The 20,955-nt window shown below is 37.1% G+C and overlaps 1 protein-coding gene across 11 annotated transcripts in view; it reads left to right on the top strand.

Annotated features, from left to right (window-relative positions):
* The window catches only part of MYO9A (myosin IXA), a 271,185-nt gene that overhangs the window by 200,353 nt on the left and 49,877 nt on the right, over positions 1–20,955 (top strand). For all 11 annotated transcript variants that reach the window (XM_081831336.1, XM_081831342.1, XM_081831337.1 and 8 more), the window contains 2 exons: positions 12,257–12,368; positions 14,663–14,724. In XM_081831336.1, the coding sequence (XP_081687462.1) occupies positions 12,257–12,368; positions 14,663–14,724 (174 nt within the window). The remainder of the gene's footprint in view (positions 1–12,256; positions 12,369–14,662; positions 14,725–20,955) is intronic.

Raw genomic sequence — 20,955 nt, 5'->3', positions numbered from 1 at the left:
TTTGTTTTTATATGTGGTGTAAGAAAATGGTTCAGTTTCATTCTTTTGCATGCAGCTCTCCAGTTTTTCCAACACTGTTTGTTGAAGAGACTATCCTTTTCCCATTGCATATTCTTAACTGCTTTGTCAAAGATTAATTTACCATATATTTGTGGGGTTTTTTTCCTGGATTTTCTGTTTAGTTCCATTGATCTATGTGTCTGTTTTTGTGCCAGTACCATACTGTTCTGATTACTGCAGCTCTGTAAAATAACTTGAAGTCCAGAATTGTGATGCCTCCAGCTTTCCTTTTTCTTTCTCAGGATTGCTTTGTCTATTCAGGGTCTTTCCTGGTTTCTTTAGGATTATTTATTCCAGCTCTGTGAAGAAAGTTGATGGTATTTTGACAGGGATTGCAGTATAGATTGCTCTAGGTAGTATAGATTTTTTTTTTTTTTTTTTTTACATTTTAACAATTTTTGTTCTTCCAATCCATGAGCATGAAATGTTTTTCCATTTCTTTGTGTCTTCTTCAATTTCTGTAGTTTTCAGCATACAGGTCTTTTACCTCTTTGGTTAAGTTTATTCCTGGGTATCTTAAGGTTTTTGGTGCAATTGTAAATGAGATTGAGTCCTTGATTTCTTTTTCTGCTGCTTCATTATTGGTGTATAGAAATGCAACAGATTTCTGTATGTTGGTTTTGTATCCTGTGACTTTGCTGAATTCATGTACCAGTTCTCTAAGTATTTTGGTGGTCTTTTGGGTTTTCTTTCTTTCTTTCTTTCTTTTTTTTTAAGATTTATTTATTTGACAGAGAGAGACACAGCGAGAGAGGGAACACAAGCAGGGGGAGTGAGAGAGGGAGAAGCAGGCTTTCTGCTGAGCAGGGAGCCCGATACGGGGCTCAGTCCCAGGACCCTGGGATCATGACCTGAGCCAAAGGCAGACGCTTAATGACTGAGCCACCCAGGCGCCCCTCTTTTGGGTTTTCTACGTGGAGAATCATGTCTTCTGTGAATAGTGGAAGTTTGACTTCTTTGACAATATGGATGCCTTTTATTTCTTTTTGTTTTCTGATTGCTGAGGCTAGGACTTCCAGTTCTATGTTGAACACAGTGGTGAGAGTAGACATCCCTGTCATGTTCCTGACCTTAGGTAAAAAGCTCTCAGTTTTTCCCCGAGTATGATATAGCTGTGAGGTCCTACGTATTATGGCCTTTATGATGTTGAGTTATGTTCCTTCTATCCCTACTTTCTTGAGGGTTTTAATCAAGAAAGGATGCTATATTTTGTCAAATGCTTTTCTGCATCTGTTGAGAGTATCATATGGTTCTTATCCTTTGTTTTATTAACGTGGTGTATCATGTTGACTGATTTGTGGATATTGAACCCCCCTGTAGCCCAGGAATAAATCCCACTTCATCATGGTGAATAATCCTTTTAATGTACTGTTGGATTCAATTTACTAGTATCTTGTTGAGAATTTTTGTATCCATGTTCATCAGGGATATTTGTCTGTAATTTTCCTTTTTTTTACTGGGGTCTTTGGTTTTAGAATCAAGGTAATGATGGCCTCATAGAACAAGATTGGAAGTTTAACTTCCATTTCTATTTTTTGAAACAGCTTCAGAAGAATAGGTATTAATTCTTCTTTAAATGTTTGGTAGAATCCCCTGGGAAGCCATCCAGCCCTGGAGTCTTGTTTATTTGGAGATTTTTTGATTACTGATTCAATTTCTTTGCTGGTTATGGGTCTGTTCAGGTTTTCTGCTTTTTCCTGTGTCAGTTTTGGTAGTTTATATGTTTCTTAGGAATTTATCCATTTCTTCCAGATTGCCCAATTTGTTGGCATATAATTGCTCATAATCTTTTTTTTTTTTTTTAAGTAGGCTCCACACCCAGCATGGAGCCCAGCATGGCGCTTGAACTCACGGCCTTGATATCAAGACCTGAGCTGAGATCTAGAGTTGGACACCCAACCAACTGAGCCACCCAGGCACCCCCATAACATTCTCTTAGAATTGTTTGTATTTCTGTGGTATTGGTTGTGATCTCTCCTCTTTCATTCGTGATTTTATTTATTTGGGTACTTTCTCTTTTCTTTTTGATAAGTTTGGCTAGGGGTTTATCAATTTTGTTAATTCTTTCAAAGAACCAGCTCCTAGTTTTGTTGATCTTTTCTTTTTTTTTTTTTTTAATTTCTGTATCATTTATTTCTGCTCTCATCTTAATAATTGCTGGTTTTAGGCTTTAGGCTTTATTTGCTGTTCTTTTTCTGGCTCCTTTAAGTGTAAAGTTAGGTTTTGTATTTGAGACTTTTCTTGCTTCTTGAGGTAGGCCTGTATTACTGTCTTGTTTCAAGTTTCATGGCATTGTGGTCAGAAAATATGCATGGTATGATCTCTGTCTTTTCATACTGCTTGAGGCCTGATTTGTGACCCAGTATTCCATGTGCACTTGATATGAATGTGTATTCTGATGCTTTAGGTCCATCTCCTCACTTTCAATCTGGAGGTGTCTTTAGGTCTAAAATGAGTCTGTTGTATGCAGCATATAGATGGGTCTTGTTTTTTTATCCATTCTGACACTCTGTGTCTTTTGATTGGAGCTTTTAGTCTATTTACATACAAAGTAATTATTGATAGACACATACTTATTGCCATTTTATTACTTGTTTTGTGCTTGTTTCTGAAGATTTTCCCTGATCCTTTCTTGTCTTTCTCACTTTCATGGTTTGCTGATTTTCTTTAGTGATTTATTTGGATTTCTTTCTCTTTATTCTTTGCATGTTAATTAGTTTTGTTTTTGATACATGGTTACCATTAGGTTTGTACGTAAGGTTTTCTTCACATAGCAGTCTATATTAAGCAGATGGTCTTCTAGGTTTCACCCCATTCTTTTCTCCTCTTCTCCCCCATGTTTTAGGTGTATGTTATATTTTGTGTCCCTTTTTTGGTGAGTTCCTTGACTGATTTTTTACAGAAATATTCATTTTTACTGCTTTTGTGTTTCTTAGTTTTATGCTGTCACTTTTGATCTCTCCTTTCCACACAAAGTGTCTCCTTCAGTGTTTCTTGCAGGGCTGGTTTAGTGGTCACAAACTCCTTTGTTTTTTGTTTGTCTGGGAAACTCTTTATCTCTCCTTCTGTTCTGAATCATAGCCTTGCTGGATAGGGTATTCTTGGCTGCAGATCTTTCCCATGCAGTACTTTGAATATATCATGCCACTCCCTTCTGGCTTAGAAAGTTCCTGTTGAAAAATCTGCTAGCTAGTCATGGGTTTTCACTTGTAAGTTACTGACTTCTCTTTTCTTGCTGTTTTTAAGATTTTTTTCATCATCACTATATTTTGTAAATTTAATTACAATATGGTTTGGTGTGGGTCTGCTTTTGTTGATTTTGATGGGAGTTCTGTGTGCCTCCTGTGGTTCTCAATATCTCTTTCCATCCCCAGGTTAGTAAAGTTTCCCACTGTTATTTCTTCAAATAAATTTTCTGCCCTCTTTTCTCTCTCTTCTTCTAGAATTGTGATAATACGAATGTTACTGTGTTTTATGGAGTCAGTCATTTCCCTAGAATAAGTCTATTCTTGTTTTGCATAATTCTTTTCTCTCTCTTTTGTTCAGCTTGATTACTTTACATTACTCTGTTTTCTAGGTCATTAATTTGGTCCTCTGCTTCTTCCATTCTGCTGTTCATTCCATCAGGTGTGTTTCTCATTTCGTTTAATGAGCCCTTTACTTCTGCTGTGTTGTTCCTTATCTCTGTGGTAAGGGCTTCACTGATGTCTTCCACTCTTTTCTCAAGTCCAGTGAGTATCCTTATAATCATTGCTTTAAATTCTCTATCAGACATGTTATTTATATCTGTTTTTGCTTAGATCTCTGGCCATGGCATTGTCCTGTTCTTTCATTTGGGATAAATTTCTCTGTCTCCTCATTTTGTCTGCCTCTCTGTGTCCGTTTCTTTGTGTCTAGAAAGTCACCTATGTTTTCTGCTCTTGAAAGTAGTGACTTAACAAAGGGGAGGTGCCAGAGTGCCCTGCAGTGCAGTGTCCCCTGTTCACCAGAACCTGGCACTTCAGGAGAGTATCCTTGCTGTTGTGTCTGGGTCACTTTTTCTTTCAGTGCAGTCATCTGCGCTGACTCCCTGCCTGTTGTGGGCCGTGCTTACTCTCTGTGGCGTTAGTGGGACCCAGACAGGCCAGCTCTGACAGGATATGTCCACCAGGGAACTTGGGAGCAGGGCACATTGTCAGCAAAAGTGGCATTGGGCCACGAGTTTTATGATGGATCCGTGACACGCCGCAATGGCTGGGGGCGTGAGGCTGGCTGTGACCGTGCAGTGACGGCTGGGTTTCATTGGGCCTGGTACGTGACGGTGGCTGGGGGTGCGTGGCGGGGCAGTGCTACTTGCTGTGGGGCAAGGCAGCAGCAGTGCACCTGGTGGCTGGGCAGGGTGCATGCAGCTTAATTTTCCCTGTGGGGCGCCTGGGGGGCTCAGATTTGGTTAAGCATCTGCCTTTGGCTCAGGTCATGATCCCAGGGTCCTGGGTTGGAGCCCCACTACAGGCTCCCTGCTCAGTGGAGAGTCTTCTTGTCCCTCTCCCTCTGCCTCTTCCCCAGCTCGTGCGGGGTCTCTCTCTCTCTTTCTGTCTGTCTCAAGTAAATAAAGAAAAACATCTACAGAAAACTTTTTTTCCTCTGATCCCTGGGCCAAGGCTACAAGTGTCTGTGCAGCCCCACCTCCCCCAGGTGGCTCTGTGTTTTTGCTGGGGGGCGGGGGGAGAAAAATGGTGATTGCGGGCTCCTTCGTTTTCAAAGAAATCCCCCAAAAGGCTCCCAAAGCATAATTAACATATGGGTCTCCTGTTTGCCCCCAGCATTGTGTAAACTGCCATTTTTATGTTGCCTCTCCAGGCAAGCTGCTGTCTCTTTGAGGGCGGTGACCCAGCTATCACTTGCCCTCCCAGGTCACCCAGTGCTGAGTCAGCTGACTTTTAAAGCTCCAGGCTCCAAGTCCCATTGGTTTTCCAAACTCACTGAATTCAGCTCCTTTGGGTGTTAAAGCCAAACGTTATGGGGATTATTCTTCCCCATGTGAGCTACCTGGTGCCAGGACCCATCTCTTTGCCTTCTCTGCACATGTAGCTCCTTCCCTCCTGTGGGAAGCCTCCCTTTACTTTTCTGATTTTCTTAACCTTTCAGATGTAGCTTGTTCTCTATATTTAGTTGTGGAGTTTGTTCTGCCTGTCTTCAGTTCACTGTCTGGTTTATTGATTTGGATACGGGTGATACCTACTTGTAAACATGGGACAGGATGAGCTCAGACTCCTCCTACATTTGTATTTTTAAATTAATACATATTTATTAAGAAACATTGGAAATACAGAGAAAATAGTAAGGAATAGAACACAGTCATTGCTAGAAATAGTCACTATTAAAATCTTATTCACCAATTACTCACCAATTGTTCCTTTTTAATTTTTTTCTCTGATTTGTATTGGTACCGATTAACATCAGAAGAAAAAATCAGGGATTCATTCTTGTGAACTGGCTGTCATTTGCCTCTAGACGATGTTAGACAAAAACCCCAATTCTAGCCAAGCTTTCCTTTTATAGACTTCATGCAGATTAACTCTATCCTGTTAATATATCATTTCTTGAGATAGAATGAATATGGTTACTAATATATAAGCTTTCTGAATTAAACTATAGTTCAGTTATGCTTCCCTAAGTTTTACCAATTGGATTTTGAATGATCACAGAACATTTCTTGCATAATTTCTAAAGATGGTTGAGTATTTCTTTTGCAATTTGTTGGAGGCTGTTTTTGTGTATTTCCCAGCTTAAATAGAAGTACTTACTTTGGGGCACCTTGGTGGCTCAGTCGGTTAAGTGGCTGCCTTCAGCTCAGGTCATGATCTCAGGTTCCTAGGATTGAGCCCCGCATTGGGCTCCCTGCTCAGCAGGGGGTCTGCTTCTCTCTCTCTCTCTCTCTCTCCCTCTCTCCCTCTGCCCCTCCTCCCTGCTCGTTCTCTCTCTGTCTCTCTCTCTCTTTCAAATAAATAAGTATCTTAAAAAGTACTTACTTTTCCTTAAGCATACTATTCTTTTTTGTGCCTTTGCTCAATTCTGTGGATTCAACTCAATCATTACCTCCTTCCCTCTCCATGATACCTTTTCATATATAGAAACAGTTACTTTTTTCTTTTTGTTTCCATTGTACTGTGGAACTTTTACCATCTGCTATCAATACCTGTTTTCAAAGTCACTGTTTCAGGTCTCAATCTCTTGGTCTGCATCTCAGTCAGCAGAGATAGAAAAAAGGCAACAGAGCCCATAACTCTAGGCATGAACTACAAGTGCCATGCATCACTTATATTCACATTTCATTGTCCAGAACCACTCATGTGGCTGTTCATAGATGCAAAAGAAGCTGGAATATATAAACTTTAGATAGACAGTCATGTGCCCAGCTAGAGCTTTGCAACTCTATTTAAAATAAATTCTTTCTAATGGATATCGTTAGCGTTCTTTTCTACAAGCAAATACTTATTCCAGTTCCTAACAGATGGTAAGCATCTATAAATATTTAACTGAACGAGTGAATGCATGAGTGATTTGAAAGGGCTGCATGGTCTCCCCTGTATTCTTGTCCAGCCTATTTCTCACTATTCTCTACTTGTCTTCTCACTGACCTAGATCAGTTCTTGTTTCATTTTTGTTTCTTTCCCCTCTCCTCTCCTCTCCATGGCCCCTCCATGGCCCTCCTATCCTTCTCCTCTACCCTGCCCCCTTTTCATTTTGACATAATTGTAGTTACAGAAAATTTTCAGGAAAAGTAAAAAAAACCCTATGTTTCTTCACCCAGATTTATTCAGATTTCACCAATTGTACCAATATTGTCTCTTTATAGCAAAAGATCTTTGTTATATTCAGTTGTCATGGCTTTTTAGGCTGTTTTAATCTGGAACAATTCCTCAGTCTTAGGGTTTCATTGCATTGACATTGTTGAGGAACATATACCAGTTATTCAGAATTGTTCCTCAGTTTGAGTTTGTCTTATATTTCTTCATGATTAGATTCAGGTTATGTGTTTTGGGCATGGAATACCACAGAAGAGATGCTGTGTTTTTTTTCAGTGTTTGATATCAGGAGATATGATATCTCTCTGCCCCATTACATTTGATGTCCATAAGGATGTTTCTTAAAAAAAAACCCTACCAAATTTACTATTATTTTCCTTTGTAATTGAGTATCTTTTGGGAAGATACTTGAGACTATGTAAATATCCTTATATTCCTTCAAACTCTCACCCACTAGTTTTAATATCCCTTGATGATTCTCGCCTAAATCAGTTATTACTGTGATGGTTGCCAAATAGTGTTTTTTAAAATTCCATCATTCATTCTGTATTCATTAGTTGAATTTTTGCCATAAAGATGAGTTTTTCCTTCTAATTTATAGCCTCAAGGGACTCCCACTGAACAAATTCGTGACATTTGGAGCATTGAAATAAAGGACAGGAAAAGATTATAATCCATTGAATAAAATAAGAATCTCTGAGTCTGTACTGATATAAATAATTTCTTTTTGAAGAGTATTTTTTCTAATAGATAATACACTTATATTATTAAAACATCTTTTGAAAAGTGTGTATACTGAGAAGTCTTAACTGCCCCTTTCCCTTCTTTGTCCTGTACAGGTATATATTGTTGTTAGTTTCTTATTTATTTTCCCAATGTTTCTTTATCCAATATAAGAAATAAGGCATATGCTTATTTTCTATCCTTTCTCACACAAAATTTAGCATATTATATAATAGTAGAATACTCCTTTGTGTCTTGTTTTTATCATTGAACAATATATTTAGGAAATCACTCTGTGTCTCTGGTAGACAGAATCTTTAAGAAGTCCTGTCCTGCTAAAGGTTCTTGTCCCCTGGTTATTCAACCAAACGCTAATCTAGGCACTGCAGTTCAAATTAACATAGCTAATCACCTCACTGTTTTTAACATAAAAAGTTTATCCTGGATTGTGCAGATGAGCCAAATATAATCAGAAGAGGAAGTCAGAAGAGTCAGAGAGATGTAGTTGAAGAAAGATGCAGAAAACATAGGTAGAAGTCAGAGAAAATGGAAGCATGAGAAGGATGCAGTCCGCTGTTGGTAGCTTTGAAGATGGAGAAAGGGGAACCGTTAGCCATGGAATGTGAATGGCCTATTAGAAACTGAGAACAGCAACAGCTAGCTAACAGCCAGCAAGGAAATGGGACTTCCATCCTACAACTGCATGGAGCTGAATTTTGTTAACAATATGAATGAAATTGTATTCTCCAGAGCTTCCTGAAAGGCACATAGCCCTGACAATACCTGATTTTTAGCTTGGTGAGAGTTGTGTCTGACTTCTAGCCTTCATAACTTCATAACTGGGAGGTTATGAATGGGTGTTTTAAACTGCCAAGTTTATGGTAAATTGTTACAACAACAATAGAAAACTAATATAATAATTGTGCCTAGAAATCTAATATTCCTTTCTGTACCATTGGTTTGTTTCTCTTCTGTTATAAACAATAATGGCATGAGGGATAACTCAGGTGTGTGTGAGAGAATGGACAGGGATTCCTAGGATTGGACTTTCTGGTTATAGATAATATAGGGTCCTGCCTTTATTACCTGAAGGAGTAATCGCATTTCTCAGTTTCAGCTATGAAAGTGGGTTGTTAAATTTTTAGATTTGCCAGTTTGGTAGATAAGGAGTATTGTATTTCCCTGTAGTTTCAGTTTGCTTTTCTCTTATTATTGGTGAGTTTGAGTATCTTCTTATGCTTCAGTATCATTTAGATTTTTTTTTTTTCCTGTAGCATGTATATTTATGTTCATTGCTTGTTTTTTTGTTGGGGTTTGGTCTTCTTTCTCAGTTTCTGTGAACTTCATATATGAGGAAGATTACTTTTTGTCTGTGATATGAGTTGTAAATATGTTTCCCCAGTTTGTCTCTCGATGCTGCCTTTTAATATTATTTGTTATGTAGAAAATTTTTACCTTTATGAAATTAGACTTACCAATCTTTTCTTTCGTAGCTTCTGAATTTTGAGTCACAGACTTTCCCCCCACCTAAAGGTTATAAAGAAATTCTCAGTTTTTTTACTTCTAATACTTTAATGGCCACATTTTTTACATTTAAATTCTGGTCTTTATGGAGTTATCCTAGTGTATTGTATGAATTACAAATCTAATTTTACCTCTTTCCAAACCCATCATCATTTATTTTGAAGTCCAGCTGTACCTATCTACTTTGAGATGTCACCTTTTTTTCATTCTGATTTCCCCTTTATCTTGGATCTTTTTGTCCTGTTCCATTAATTGATCTGAGTATTCATGAGTCGGTTCCACACTACTTTAACTGTTGAGCTTTTATTATCTGGCTAAGTCCTCCCTAGTTTTCTTTTTCTTTTTTTAAACATTGATTTTATTTATTTGAGAGAGAGAGCACACACACACATTCTCTCTCTCTCTCTCTCTCTCTCTCTCGCTGTGGGGGAGCCCCCTGAGCCAGGGAGTCTCATGCAGGGCTCCATCCCAGGAACCCAAGACCATGACCTGAGGCAAAGACAAATGCTTAACTGACTGAGCCACCCAGGCGTCCCCCCTAATTTTCTTTTTTTCAGATCTTTTCTAGCTATTTTTACTTGTTTTTCCATAGTAGCTTTGAATTCAGTTGTCTCTTTGAGGGGAAGAAATCTAGTAGTACTTTTACTTGGATTACCTTATATTTATAAATTAACATACAGAGAACTGACATCTTTATGATTTTGTTTCTTTTCATCTGTGCAAGTCTATTTTTGTGTCCATTAAGTGGGTTTTAAAGCTTTTCATATATAGTTTTTAATTATTTCATGCTATATTTATTACTGGGTGTTTTATCTCAGCAGAGGTAATCATTGTAGTTAACAGTATGGTATATATCCTTCTATGCTTTTTCTGTACTTATATAAACTCTTTAATCTAAGAGTTTTCAAAGTGATACGCAGGAGTTTCTGGGCTACTTTCAGGGATTTTGCAAAATTAAAGTTATTTTCATAATAATAATGACATTATTTTCCTTTTTCACTGAGTTGAACAAAAGGAATCATGAGTGAACTGCTGACAACTTAGCACAAATCAAGGCAGTTTCTCCAGATGGGAATGGGAAGTATGCTATAGCTGCATATGATGGTTGTCTCAAAAAAAAAAAAAAAATCACTTGTATAATGGAACTGTAAACTGATCTAGTTTTAAAAAACTTTTAAAGTTTTAGAAAACTGACAAAATTCATATGACCTAAAATCCACCATTTCAACCGTTTAAAGTATATACTTTAGTGGGTTTTAGTATATTGGCTATATTGGGCAACTACCACCACTATATAATTCTAGAACATTTTCATTACTTGCAAAAGAAAGTCCCTACTCAATAAGCAGTCATTCCCATTCTCTCTTCCTCCAGTCCTGACAACTACCAATCACCTTCTGGCTCAATGGATTTTCTTTTTATGGACATTTCATATTGGTAAAAAAAAAATAATCATAAAATATTGGCCTTTTGTATGTGTCTTCTTTCACTTAGCATACTGTTCTCAGGATTCATTCATGTTGTAGCATGTGTAGTATTTCATTCCTTTTTATAACCAAATAATATTCCACTGTATAGATACACTTCATTTTATTTACCCATTGGTCAATTTATGGACTTTGGGGTTTTTCCCCTTTTTGACTCTTAGGAGTAATGCTGCTATGAACATTTGTGTACAGGTTTTTGTATCAACATGTGTTTCTAGCAACTTTTTTCATAGAACATCACTTTTACTTTATTGACAAGGCTATACTCATTTAGACTTTGGTACTTGGCAGACATTTTTTGAAAATGAATTAAAAGTGACTCTGTCACTTCAAGGAAAACACCTAACAATATTTGTTAATATTTGTAAAGTTTAAGCTTTCAAGCAAAATTAGAATTGTAGAAAACTTGTGAGTGTGACAACTTTCCAGTAAAGAATTTTCTGATGAGATTGGTGGTAATATGAAGGAATGTGACCTTTTGATAGAGTATAATGAAATGTGCCAACATTTAGAAGAGTCGCATAACTCAGTGAACCAGTATTTTCCAGATGACCAATGCCTAACACTATAAAATCATGTATAGGTAGAATGTCCATTTGAAGTACAGAATAGACTAAAAGGTTTTTTCAAACAGCTTGAGGCAAATGTACTTCCAATGTAGTATATCCCTTCTGAGTATACAATTCAATGATTTTTAGTAAATTTATACAGTCATAACCATCATCTCAGTCCCATTTTCCAATTTTATGTCTGTATGAAGGTGGATTTTCTTCATGTATTTCAAACTAAACTTCTTGGTGCCAACAGATTGAATGCAGAAATGGATACCTAGGATCGAGTTTTCTTTTTTTTTTTAATTAATTAATTAATTAATTTTTTAAAGATTTTATTTATTTGAGACAGAGAGAATGAGAGACAGAGAGCATGAGAGGGAGGAGGGTCAGAGGGAGAAGCAGACTCCCTGCCGAGCAGGGAGCCCGATGCGGGACTCGATCCCGGGACTCCAGGATCATGACCTGAGCCGAAGGCAGTTGCTTAACCAGCTGAGCCACCCAGGCGCCCAGGGTCTAGTTTTCTTTCATTAAGCCAGACATAAAAGAGATTTACAAAAATGTAAAACAGTACCCCTTTTGTCACCACTTTGGTTTAAGTATATAGTTGTTTTTCATGAAAATGTTACTTATGTTAGCATGTAATATGTTTAGTGTTTATGTTAAGTGAATTGGATAAATACTCAAAATTTATTTCAGTTTTAATTTCTAATACAGTATTTATTAATAGGTAATGACTCATATAAACTGAAGTTCTTTGAGAGCAATAATAATTTTCAAAAATGTAAAAGGCTCTTGAGGCTAAAATAAAATTTGAGGACCATTTCTTTTATTATTTTACATGCTGATTCAGAGTCGCATAAGACAGTTCTCTTATGTTTATAGCATTGCTTTCTAATTTTCATACAAGTTGGTCTTGTTTCCCTACCAGATTGTTAGCTTTTTGAAAGCAGGGACCAAATGTATTGCTTTTGTTTATTTTCTCAGAAGATCGTGTTTATTCCTGGAATAAGTGTCCATTGAAGACTTAACAAGGGATTGGAGGATTCCCCACTGGCTGACCGTGTTAGGGCAGCATTTACTATGTTGGCTTTAACATAAATAGCTATATTTTTTCATTCAGGTGGAAGAGCACAATGGTCACATCTTTAAGGCTACACAGTATAGCATCCCTACATACTGTGAGTACTGTTCTTCTTTGATATGGATAATGGACCGAGCCTCTGTTTGCAAATGTAAGTATGAGTGATTTTTTTTTTTTAAGGAATTCATTGCAGCAATTGCAGACATTTCACCATGAACCTTCTTTTTGCTATAAAATCTTGTCACATCTGGCAGAACCCATGTACTTTGTGAGATCCCCATATATCCATTCTTCGAAGCACAAAATAAAGTCCAGAGACCTGAACTGACTTCCCAGGTTCCCAGGGGTCCCACTTTAAGCTTGTGGCTAAGAAGGGTCCTGTCCCTGCCCTCTGGACTCACGGCCAAGCAACTCTTCTAGAAGCTTTTTATCCACATCTAATAACCTGAGGACTCATTCTGAACTTCTCTGAAGCCAGAGGAAGAGCTGCTCTGAGGGAAGACACCTACCCTCTCACCATACCGTTACTGTATTTATTAGCCAGTATGAGTGATCTTTGAGGAGTTTTTTAAACCACTTAACATTTCTGTTTTCTAAGTTTACTCATATCTTTTTTAACATAAAGGGGTAATTTACATTTCCTGATTCTTTGGCCTCCTCTCACTATCCTCTTTGACCTACTCTCTAGCCAAACTAGATATTTTGCTGTTGTTTGCTCATTGTACTTGCAGCTTACTTTATCTGAAATGCTCTTCTCCCAGATATTAGTTTGACTATTTCAGTTGATCTATGTCTCCATCCAAATGTTACCTCTTAGAGAACTCTTTCCTTACTGTTATATCTAAAATGCCACTTGGTCCCCTAATTCTCTGTCCCCTTACTCAGCTTAATAGTCTTCATAGCACTTACCACTACACAAAATTATATTAAGTATTTGTTTTCTTGTTTTCACTCTGTCCACTAGAATGTATGCTCTGTAAGGTCAGGAAACTTAATTGTTTCTTCTGTATCACCAGTGCCTAGAACAGTTCTGGTATTACAAGTTTTGATAAGTTTTTGTTGGGTAGATGGATGGATGAATTAATGAAAAAATTATTAGATTATAACCAAAAAGATACTTTTTTCTACTCTAATCTTTTCATTAGAATATATAAGTCCTAGAATGTGAGTTGAAACTTTTTTTTAGGTCACCTTTGTTCTGGCTTACAGAGGACCTTTAGCTTCCACTTCTGTCATGCCATACATCTACTCTGGTGCTTTCAGTAATTCTGTGAGGTTTTGCTTAGTAGTGGGCCAGAATTGAATGAATGAAATATTAGGAAGTGTTTGTCCAGTAGGACAAGGATGAAAGTCATGTTTGCTGTAGTGAAATCACCACTATTGGTAGATATGTTCACTTGTTCTATCGTTCAACAGTGGTTTCTTTTTTGTTTTATTATTAGTAGTCTAAAAATTATAGTGAGAACAAAATGGGAAGTAGTTTGCCATTAACTTGACTGTTGAATGTTAGTTTGAATCTTGTAGGTTTGGCATAATTTTCTCTGTGTTTTGAAACTGAAAATGTAAAAAATCTGCTTTTTTTATGACTTGGGTGAGCTTGGTTTGATTTCTTAATAGAATTAACTAACTTTCTTTGTGATTATACTGGTGATTTCATCAGCAGAATGATACGGCCTCCCTTCCAGCTTTGAAAACCCCACAAGTTATACTTTAGAAGCTCAAGAAGGATTTTAGGTGTTGATATCCAGGAGCTAGAGCTGGTGTAGCAAAATGACTTAGTTCAAATATATTTCAGTATTCTCCTCTCACTGCTTCTTCCCACCTATCAACTGCCTAGCCACTCTGTTCTCTGTTGCTCCAAAGAATAATGTCTCTTCTGAACATTTTCTTTATCTTGTCTTCCCAGTCACAACTGATACTGTTTATCTTCTGGTTCCTCAGAGCTCTGTTCTGGACTTTCTAAGATAATAAGGCTTTTCTTCTATCTTAATGTGCTATGTACCTTGTTTTCATTTTAGTAAGGGTCTTTGGCAGTAATGCCTTTCTTACCCATTGGAATGATTTTTAATCGGTATTTCTGGCACTTCAACAGATTGTAGAGCAGGCATATTAGGGGAGCATAAAGACTAATTTGTGAATCAAGTCAGAAAGAAAGTATTCTGTAGGAATATAATGGGAGCAGGGGGAGAAGCAGGCAGTCTTTAAAGATTCAAAGCTTTTTCATAGATAGTAGTTAGAAATTTAGGCATGTTTTTCAACTTCATTTTTCTAAATAGAATGGGTTAAATCCTTTTTTATTCTAATACCATACCAAGTATGTATATGATATTACAGCAGTATCAGATTTAAAGAAAAAAATTATGTCCAAAATAAAGCTGTAAACTTTTTTTCTTGTCATTGATGTACAGACTTCTAAAAGTGCTGCATTCCTATCCTGTTTTTCAGTATGCAAATATGCTTGCCATAAGAAATGCTGTCTGAAAACCACAGCCAAGTGCTCTAAAAAGGTAAGAAATTATCACCTATGAGTAAAAAATAACAGATCTGTTGATCTTTTCTGCCTTGTGAAAGAAATCAAGTCCTCTTTGATGGTTTTATAGAGCAGTGGTTTTTAAACTTTTTGACCACAAATCACAGAAATATATTTTATGTCATGATCTAGCATATATATATATATATATATATATATATATATATATATATGTATATATAAGGATATATTTGAATAATTGAATTGATTTTCCTGGAACTATATTTACCTTTACTACTTGGGAGAGCTACTAAACTGGTTTCACTGCTGACAGTTTATTAAAACACTGCTTTTAAAGATTTCCTACCTCATTAAATACTCATAAGCCTTCCTAGGAATTGTCTTGAAAGTGGTAGGCTATAACTAAAGATTTTAACATTACAGCAAAATCCACCAGCTTATTGGTGTTTTTACATTTTTCTACTTGGATACACAGAGATCTAAAAGATACTAAACATGTACTCTGATACTTTATCTTCAAGGAGGCAATGAGTTTTGAAAGATTTCAGGCTTTTATTGATATATAATCGTATTTTTTTTACTTATTAGTCATATATTGACAGTCGTGACAATACTGTGCAAATCTGAACTGTAATATAAATGTGTGTGTGTTGTTTACAGTCCATGTACAGAATTTGCATCTGTACATGGACATTTGCTTCCACCTAAGATGGAATAGCTTGTGGCAAACTAATATCCATGCTGAGAACATCCGAAGAAAATGTTACTGAACATCAGAGAGCTGCCCAGGCAGATTGGACTTTTGGGGTGTAGATCCAGGAGAGAAGATAATTGCAGAGTGATGAATCTGTGTCTGTGGGATGTTTTTCTCCTAGTGGGAGTTTGTCAATTTTTGTTGTAGGACAAGAAACCAAGGTTCCGAATAGAGGGCCACATTCAAGACTTAGAAAAGTCAGCAAAACTTTTAGGAATCTCATAGAGCTATGGAGACAAAAGTTGGAGTTTGGGATTGCCGGGACTTGAGGGACCATGATCCAGACATAACCCTGAAATTTAGAGGTTTTTCCCTCAAGGCATTTTTTGAGTTCTTAAGCTACATGGGGTAAAAGGCTAAGAAGCTAAACAGGAAAAAAAGATTAGATTTTTCTGTAGTTTTACATTGCTAAGGAAAGAAAAATTGGAATTGGAAATACAGAAATAAACATGAGAAACCTACAGGAAAGGATGAAAGGTTCTTAAATGTAAACAAAGACAAGAAATGAGAGAAACAAACATAAATTAGGTCAGTAAAGAAAATACATAGATTGGTAGGTATAAGTCCAAATGTATTGGTGATTACTTTAAATGTTAATAGGCAAGATACTTCCAATTAAAAGACTAGGTTAAAACCAACTGAAAATTCTCAGGTGATATGCTGTTAACAAGCAACATACTTAAATATAAAGATACAGAAAGGTTAAAAGCAAAAGGATAGATATAGCATGCAAAGACTAACCAGTAGAAAGGTGGTGTAGCTATACTAATATTAAGGTGTATTTTAGGGCAGAGAAACATTACTTCAGATAAAGGTATTTCATAATGACAAAATGGTCAACCTGTCAGGGAGATATGAAAATTCTAACTTTAGAAGAGTCTTAACATTATTGCTTCAATAGCTGATGGATAAAAATTTAGTAAGGATGTAAATGATATGAAAAACAGGATGAAAAAACTTGAACTAGTTGATGTGTATTGAACCCTGCATCTTACAACTGCCTGAATCGTCTTTTCAAGTGCACAAAGAACATTTGAGAAAATTGATCATATGTTGGGTCAAAAAGCAAGTCCCTACAAAGTTCAGAGGATTGAAAATATTGAGAGTACAGTTTTTGACCAGAGTGGGATTAAGCTCTAAATCAACATAAAGATAAGTAGACAATCCTCAAGTACTTGGAAATTTAAGGTTGGCTCTGGGGGAACCAGGAGGGTGGAGCCCTCACATTTAAAGAGATAGAATAACAAACAGTCCTGCTGAGATACAGCATAGAAACAGCAGTTTTTGAAAAATGCCTGGGATATATGGGAAGGAGATTTATTTCCTAATCTCAGAACATGTGCTGGAGAGGCAGGGATCTTTGAGGGACTTCTTCAAGAATAGAAGAGTTGAGGGGTATCATTTCCTTCCCTGCCTCCAGCCTAGATACACAGGCATCTACAAGGACTAGGGTGCTGCAACAACACTCTCCTCCTAGCTTGCTATTGGTGCACCTGCCTCCATGTTCTCCTGTGGAAATGCCCCCTCCAATACACCGTTGGCCAGAGCCCATCCAAAGTGGTACCATGAGACTGGTAGTGTGCAAGTGGCCCTGACAGGAGCCAGCACCACTCCAAAGTGTTTCCTGCTCCGGAGAGAGTGAAACGTAACCATACACACCAGTACAGTTGCAGCCCCAACAGTGGGCTAGAGGCAGATATCATGTCCAACTGCAGGCCTTGCCCACCAGCAAAAGCTTCTCAGGGGACAACAAAGGGAAAGTGCCCTGTACTTCAGTGCTACTGCATCTCTGGCAAACTCTTGGTCTGTTTCAACTTAAGTCCATGGTGGCCCCAGACTGGCCCACTAACAACACAGGGACCAACCCTGCCCACAACAGGCAGAGAGAGCCATTGTAGATGGCTGGACTGAAGACTCAGTCACAGTAGCAGGGTGCATAAAACACACATAGGAGACACCCCTGAAGTACCAGGTTCTGGTGAACAGGGGACATTGCATTATAGGCCATTATAAGACCTCTCTTTCATTTTTTTTTTTTTAAAGATTTTATTTATTTATTTGACACAGAGACACAGCGAGAGAGGGAACACAAGCAGGGGGAGTGGGAGAGGGAGAAGCAGGCTTCCCTCTGAGGAGGGAGCCTGATGTGGGCCTTGATCCCAGGACCTGGGATCATGACCTGAGCTGAAGGCAGACACTTAATGACTGAGCCACCCAGGTGCTCCAAGACCTCTCTTTCATAAAGCCACCACGTTCAAGAGCAGGAGATGTAGCTGACTTTCCTAACACATAGAAACAGAGAGTTTCTAACAGAGAGTTAGACAAAATGAGGAGACAGAGGAATATGTCCCAAATGAAAGAACAGGACAAAATCCCAGCAAGAGAACTAAATGAAACAGAGGTAAGTAATATGCCTGATAGGGAATTTAAAGTAATGGTCATAAAGATACTCACTGGACTTGAGATAAGAATAGAGGACCTCAGTGAGAATCTCAAAAGAAAACATGAAAAAGAACCAATCAGAAATTAAGAACCTAATAACTGAAATTAAAATACATTAGATGGAATAAACAGGAGACTAGAGGAAGCAGAAGAACAGGTCAGCAGCCTGGAGGACAGAGTAATGGAAAGCTAACTGAACAGGGGAGAGAAAAAAAAATGGTAAATGAAAATAGACTAAGGGGGGCGCCTGGGTGGCTCAGATGGTCAAGCGTCTGCCTTCGGCTCAGGTCATGATCCCAGGGTCCTGGGATCGAGTCCCACATCGGGCTCCCTGCTCCTTGGGAGCCTGCTTCTCTCTCTCTCTCTCTCTCTCTCTTTGTCTCTCATGAATAAATAAATAAAATCTTTAAAAAAAAAAAAAAAGAAAGAAAATAGACTAAGGGAACTCGCAGCACCATCAAGCATAATGACATTCACACAATAGGGACCCCAGAAGGCGAAGAGAGAGAAAAGGGGGCATAAAATCTATTTGAAGAAATAACAGTTGAAAACTTCCCTAATATGGAGAAGGAAACAAATCCAGATCCAGGAAGCACAGAGAGGCCCCCACAAAATCAACCCTAGGAGGTACACACGAAGACAGATAGTAACTAAAATGGCCAAAACTATTGATAAAGAGAGAATTTTAAAAGAAGCAAGAAAAACAGATACATACAAGAGAACCCCTTTAAGGCTAACAGCTGATTTTTCAGTAGAAACTTTGAAGGCCAGAATGGAGTGGCATGACATATTGAAAATGCTGAAAGAAAAAACCTGCAACCAAGAATACTCTATCCAGCAAGGCTATGAGTCAGAATAGAAGGAGAGATAAAGAGTTTCACAGACAAACAGAAGTTAAAGGAATTTATCACCACTACACTAGCCCTACAAAAATGTTAAAGGGGACTATGACTGGAAAGGAAAGACTGACCATAAGTAGGAGTAGTAAGAAAAATAGGAAGCATAAAAGCAGTAAAAATAAGTGTACCTATAAAAATCAGCCAAGGGACTAACAAAAGATGTAAAATGTGACACTATATACCTAAAACATGGGGAGTGGTGAGGAGTAAAGAATGGGGTCAAATTTCAGTGACCACCAACTTAATATAGACTGCTAAATGCGTAAGATGTTATATATAAACCTAGTGGTAACCACAAACTACAAACCGGTAATAGATACACAAAAAGTAAAGAAAAAGGAATACAAGCATATCACTAAAGAAAGCTAGCAAACCGTGAGAGAAGAGAGCAAGAGAAAAAAGGAACAGAAAAGAACTATAAAAGCAACCATAAAACAATTAACAAAATGACAGTAAATACATACCTGTCAGTATTTACTTAGAATGCAAATGGACTAAATGCTCCAATCAAAAAACTTGGTGTGATGGAATGGATTAAAAAAAAAGACAAAACCAAGTCCCATGTGTATGCTTCCTACAGCAGATTCATTTCCAACTTAAAGACCCTTGCAGATTGAAAGTGAAAGGATAGAAAAGCATTTATCATGCAAATGGAAGTGAAAAGAAAGCCAGGGTAGAGCAATACTTACATTGGACAAAATGAACTTTAAAACAGACTGTTAGGGGCATCTGGCTTGCTCATTTGGAGAAGCATGCGACTCTTGATCTCAGGTCATGAGTTTGAACCCCATGTTGGGTATAAAGAGTACAAAAAAAATTAATAAGTAAAAACTTTTTAAAAAATTAAAAAAAAAAAGACTGTTGAGAGACAAAGAAGAACACTATATAATCATAAAGGGAACAGTCTGACAAGAAGATATAACAATTGTAAATATTTATGCACCCAACATGGGAGCACCCAAAATACATAAAGCAGCTGGTATCAAACATAAAGTAATCAATAGTAATACAATAATAGAAAGGGACTTGATATCCCATTACATTAATAGATAGATCATACAGACAGAAAATCAACAAGGAAACAGTGACTTTCAATGACACATTGGACCAGATGGATCTAAAAGATATATTCAGAATATTCCATCCCTAAAACAGCAGAATACATACTCCTTTCAAGTGCACATGGAACATTCTGCAGAATAGATCACATATTAGACCACAAAATAAGTCTCAACAAATTCAAAAAGATTGAAGTTCTACTGTGTATCTTTTCTGAACACAGCAATATGAAACTAGCAATAAACAACAAGAAAAAATCTGGAAAGGACACAAATACATGGAGGTTAAATGAATAGGTCAACATTTCTTCTTGATGAAGAAATCAAAGGGGAAATTTAAAAAAATACATGGAGATAAATGAAAATGAAAACCAAACGGTCCAAAATCTTTAGGATGCAGCAAAACCTGTTCTGAAAAAGAAGTTTAGAGCAGTACAGGCCTACTTCAGGAAGCAAGAAACATGTCAAATAAACAAACCATCCTTATACCTAAAAGAACTAAAATAGAACAACAAACAAAACCCAAGACTAGTGAAAGAAAGATTAGAGCAGAAATAAATGAAATAGAAACTAAAAAAAAAAAAAAAAACAATAGAATAGTTCAATGAAACCAGTATCTGGTTCCTTGAAAAGATCAACAAAATTGATAAACCTTTAGCCAGACTCATAAAAAAATAAAAAAGGACTCAAATAAACAAAATCAGAAATGAAAGAGTAGAAATAACCACTAACACCACAGAAATATAAAGGATTATAAGAGAACATTGTGAAAAATTGTATGCCAACAAATTGGGCAACCTAGAGAAATGGATAAATCGTAGAAATGTATAGCTTCCCAAAACTGAATCAGGAAGAAATAGAAAATTTGAATAGACCAGTTACCAGCAACGAAACTGAAATCAGTAATCAAAAACAAAACAAAACAAAAAAACTTCCAACAAAATAATCCAGGACCAGGCAGCTTCACAGGTGAAATATACCAAACATCTAAAGAATAATTAATACCTATTCTTCCAAACAAGAAGAAGGAAAGCTTTCATATTCATTCTGTGAGGGCAGCATTATCCTGATACCAAAACCAGATAAAGACAGTA

Source organism: Leptonychotes weddellii, chromosome 9, assembly GCF_054177405.1.
Source record: "Leptonychotes weddellii isolate Sample4059 chromosome 9, ASM5417740v2, whole genome shotgun sequence".
NCBI lineage: Eukaryota > Metazoa > Chordata > Mammalia > Carnivora > Phocidae > Leptonychotes > Leptonychotes weddellii.
The sequence above is the reverse complement of the archived record's forward strand: the minus strand, read 5'-3'. Positions and strand labels throughout refer to the sequence as shown.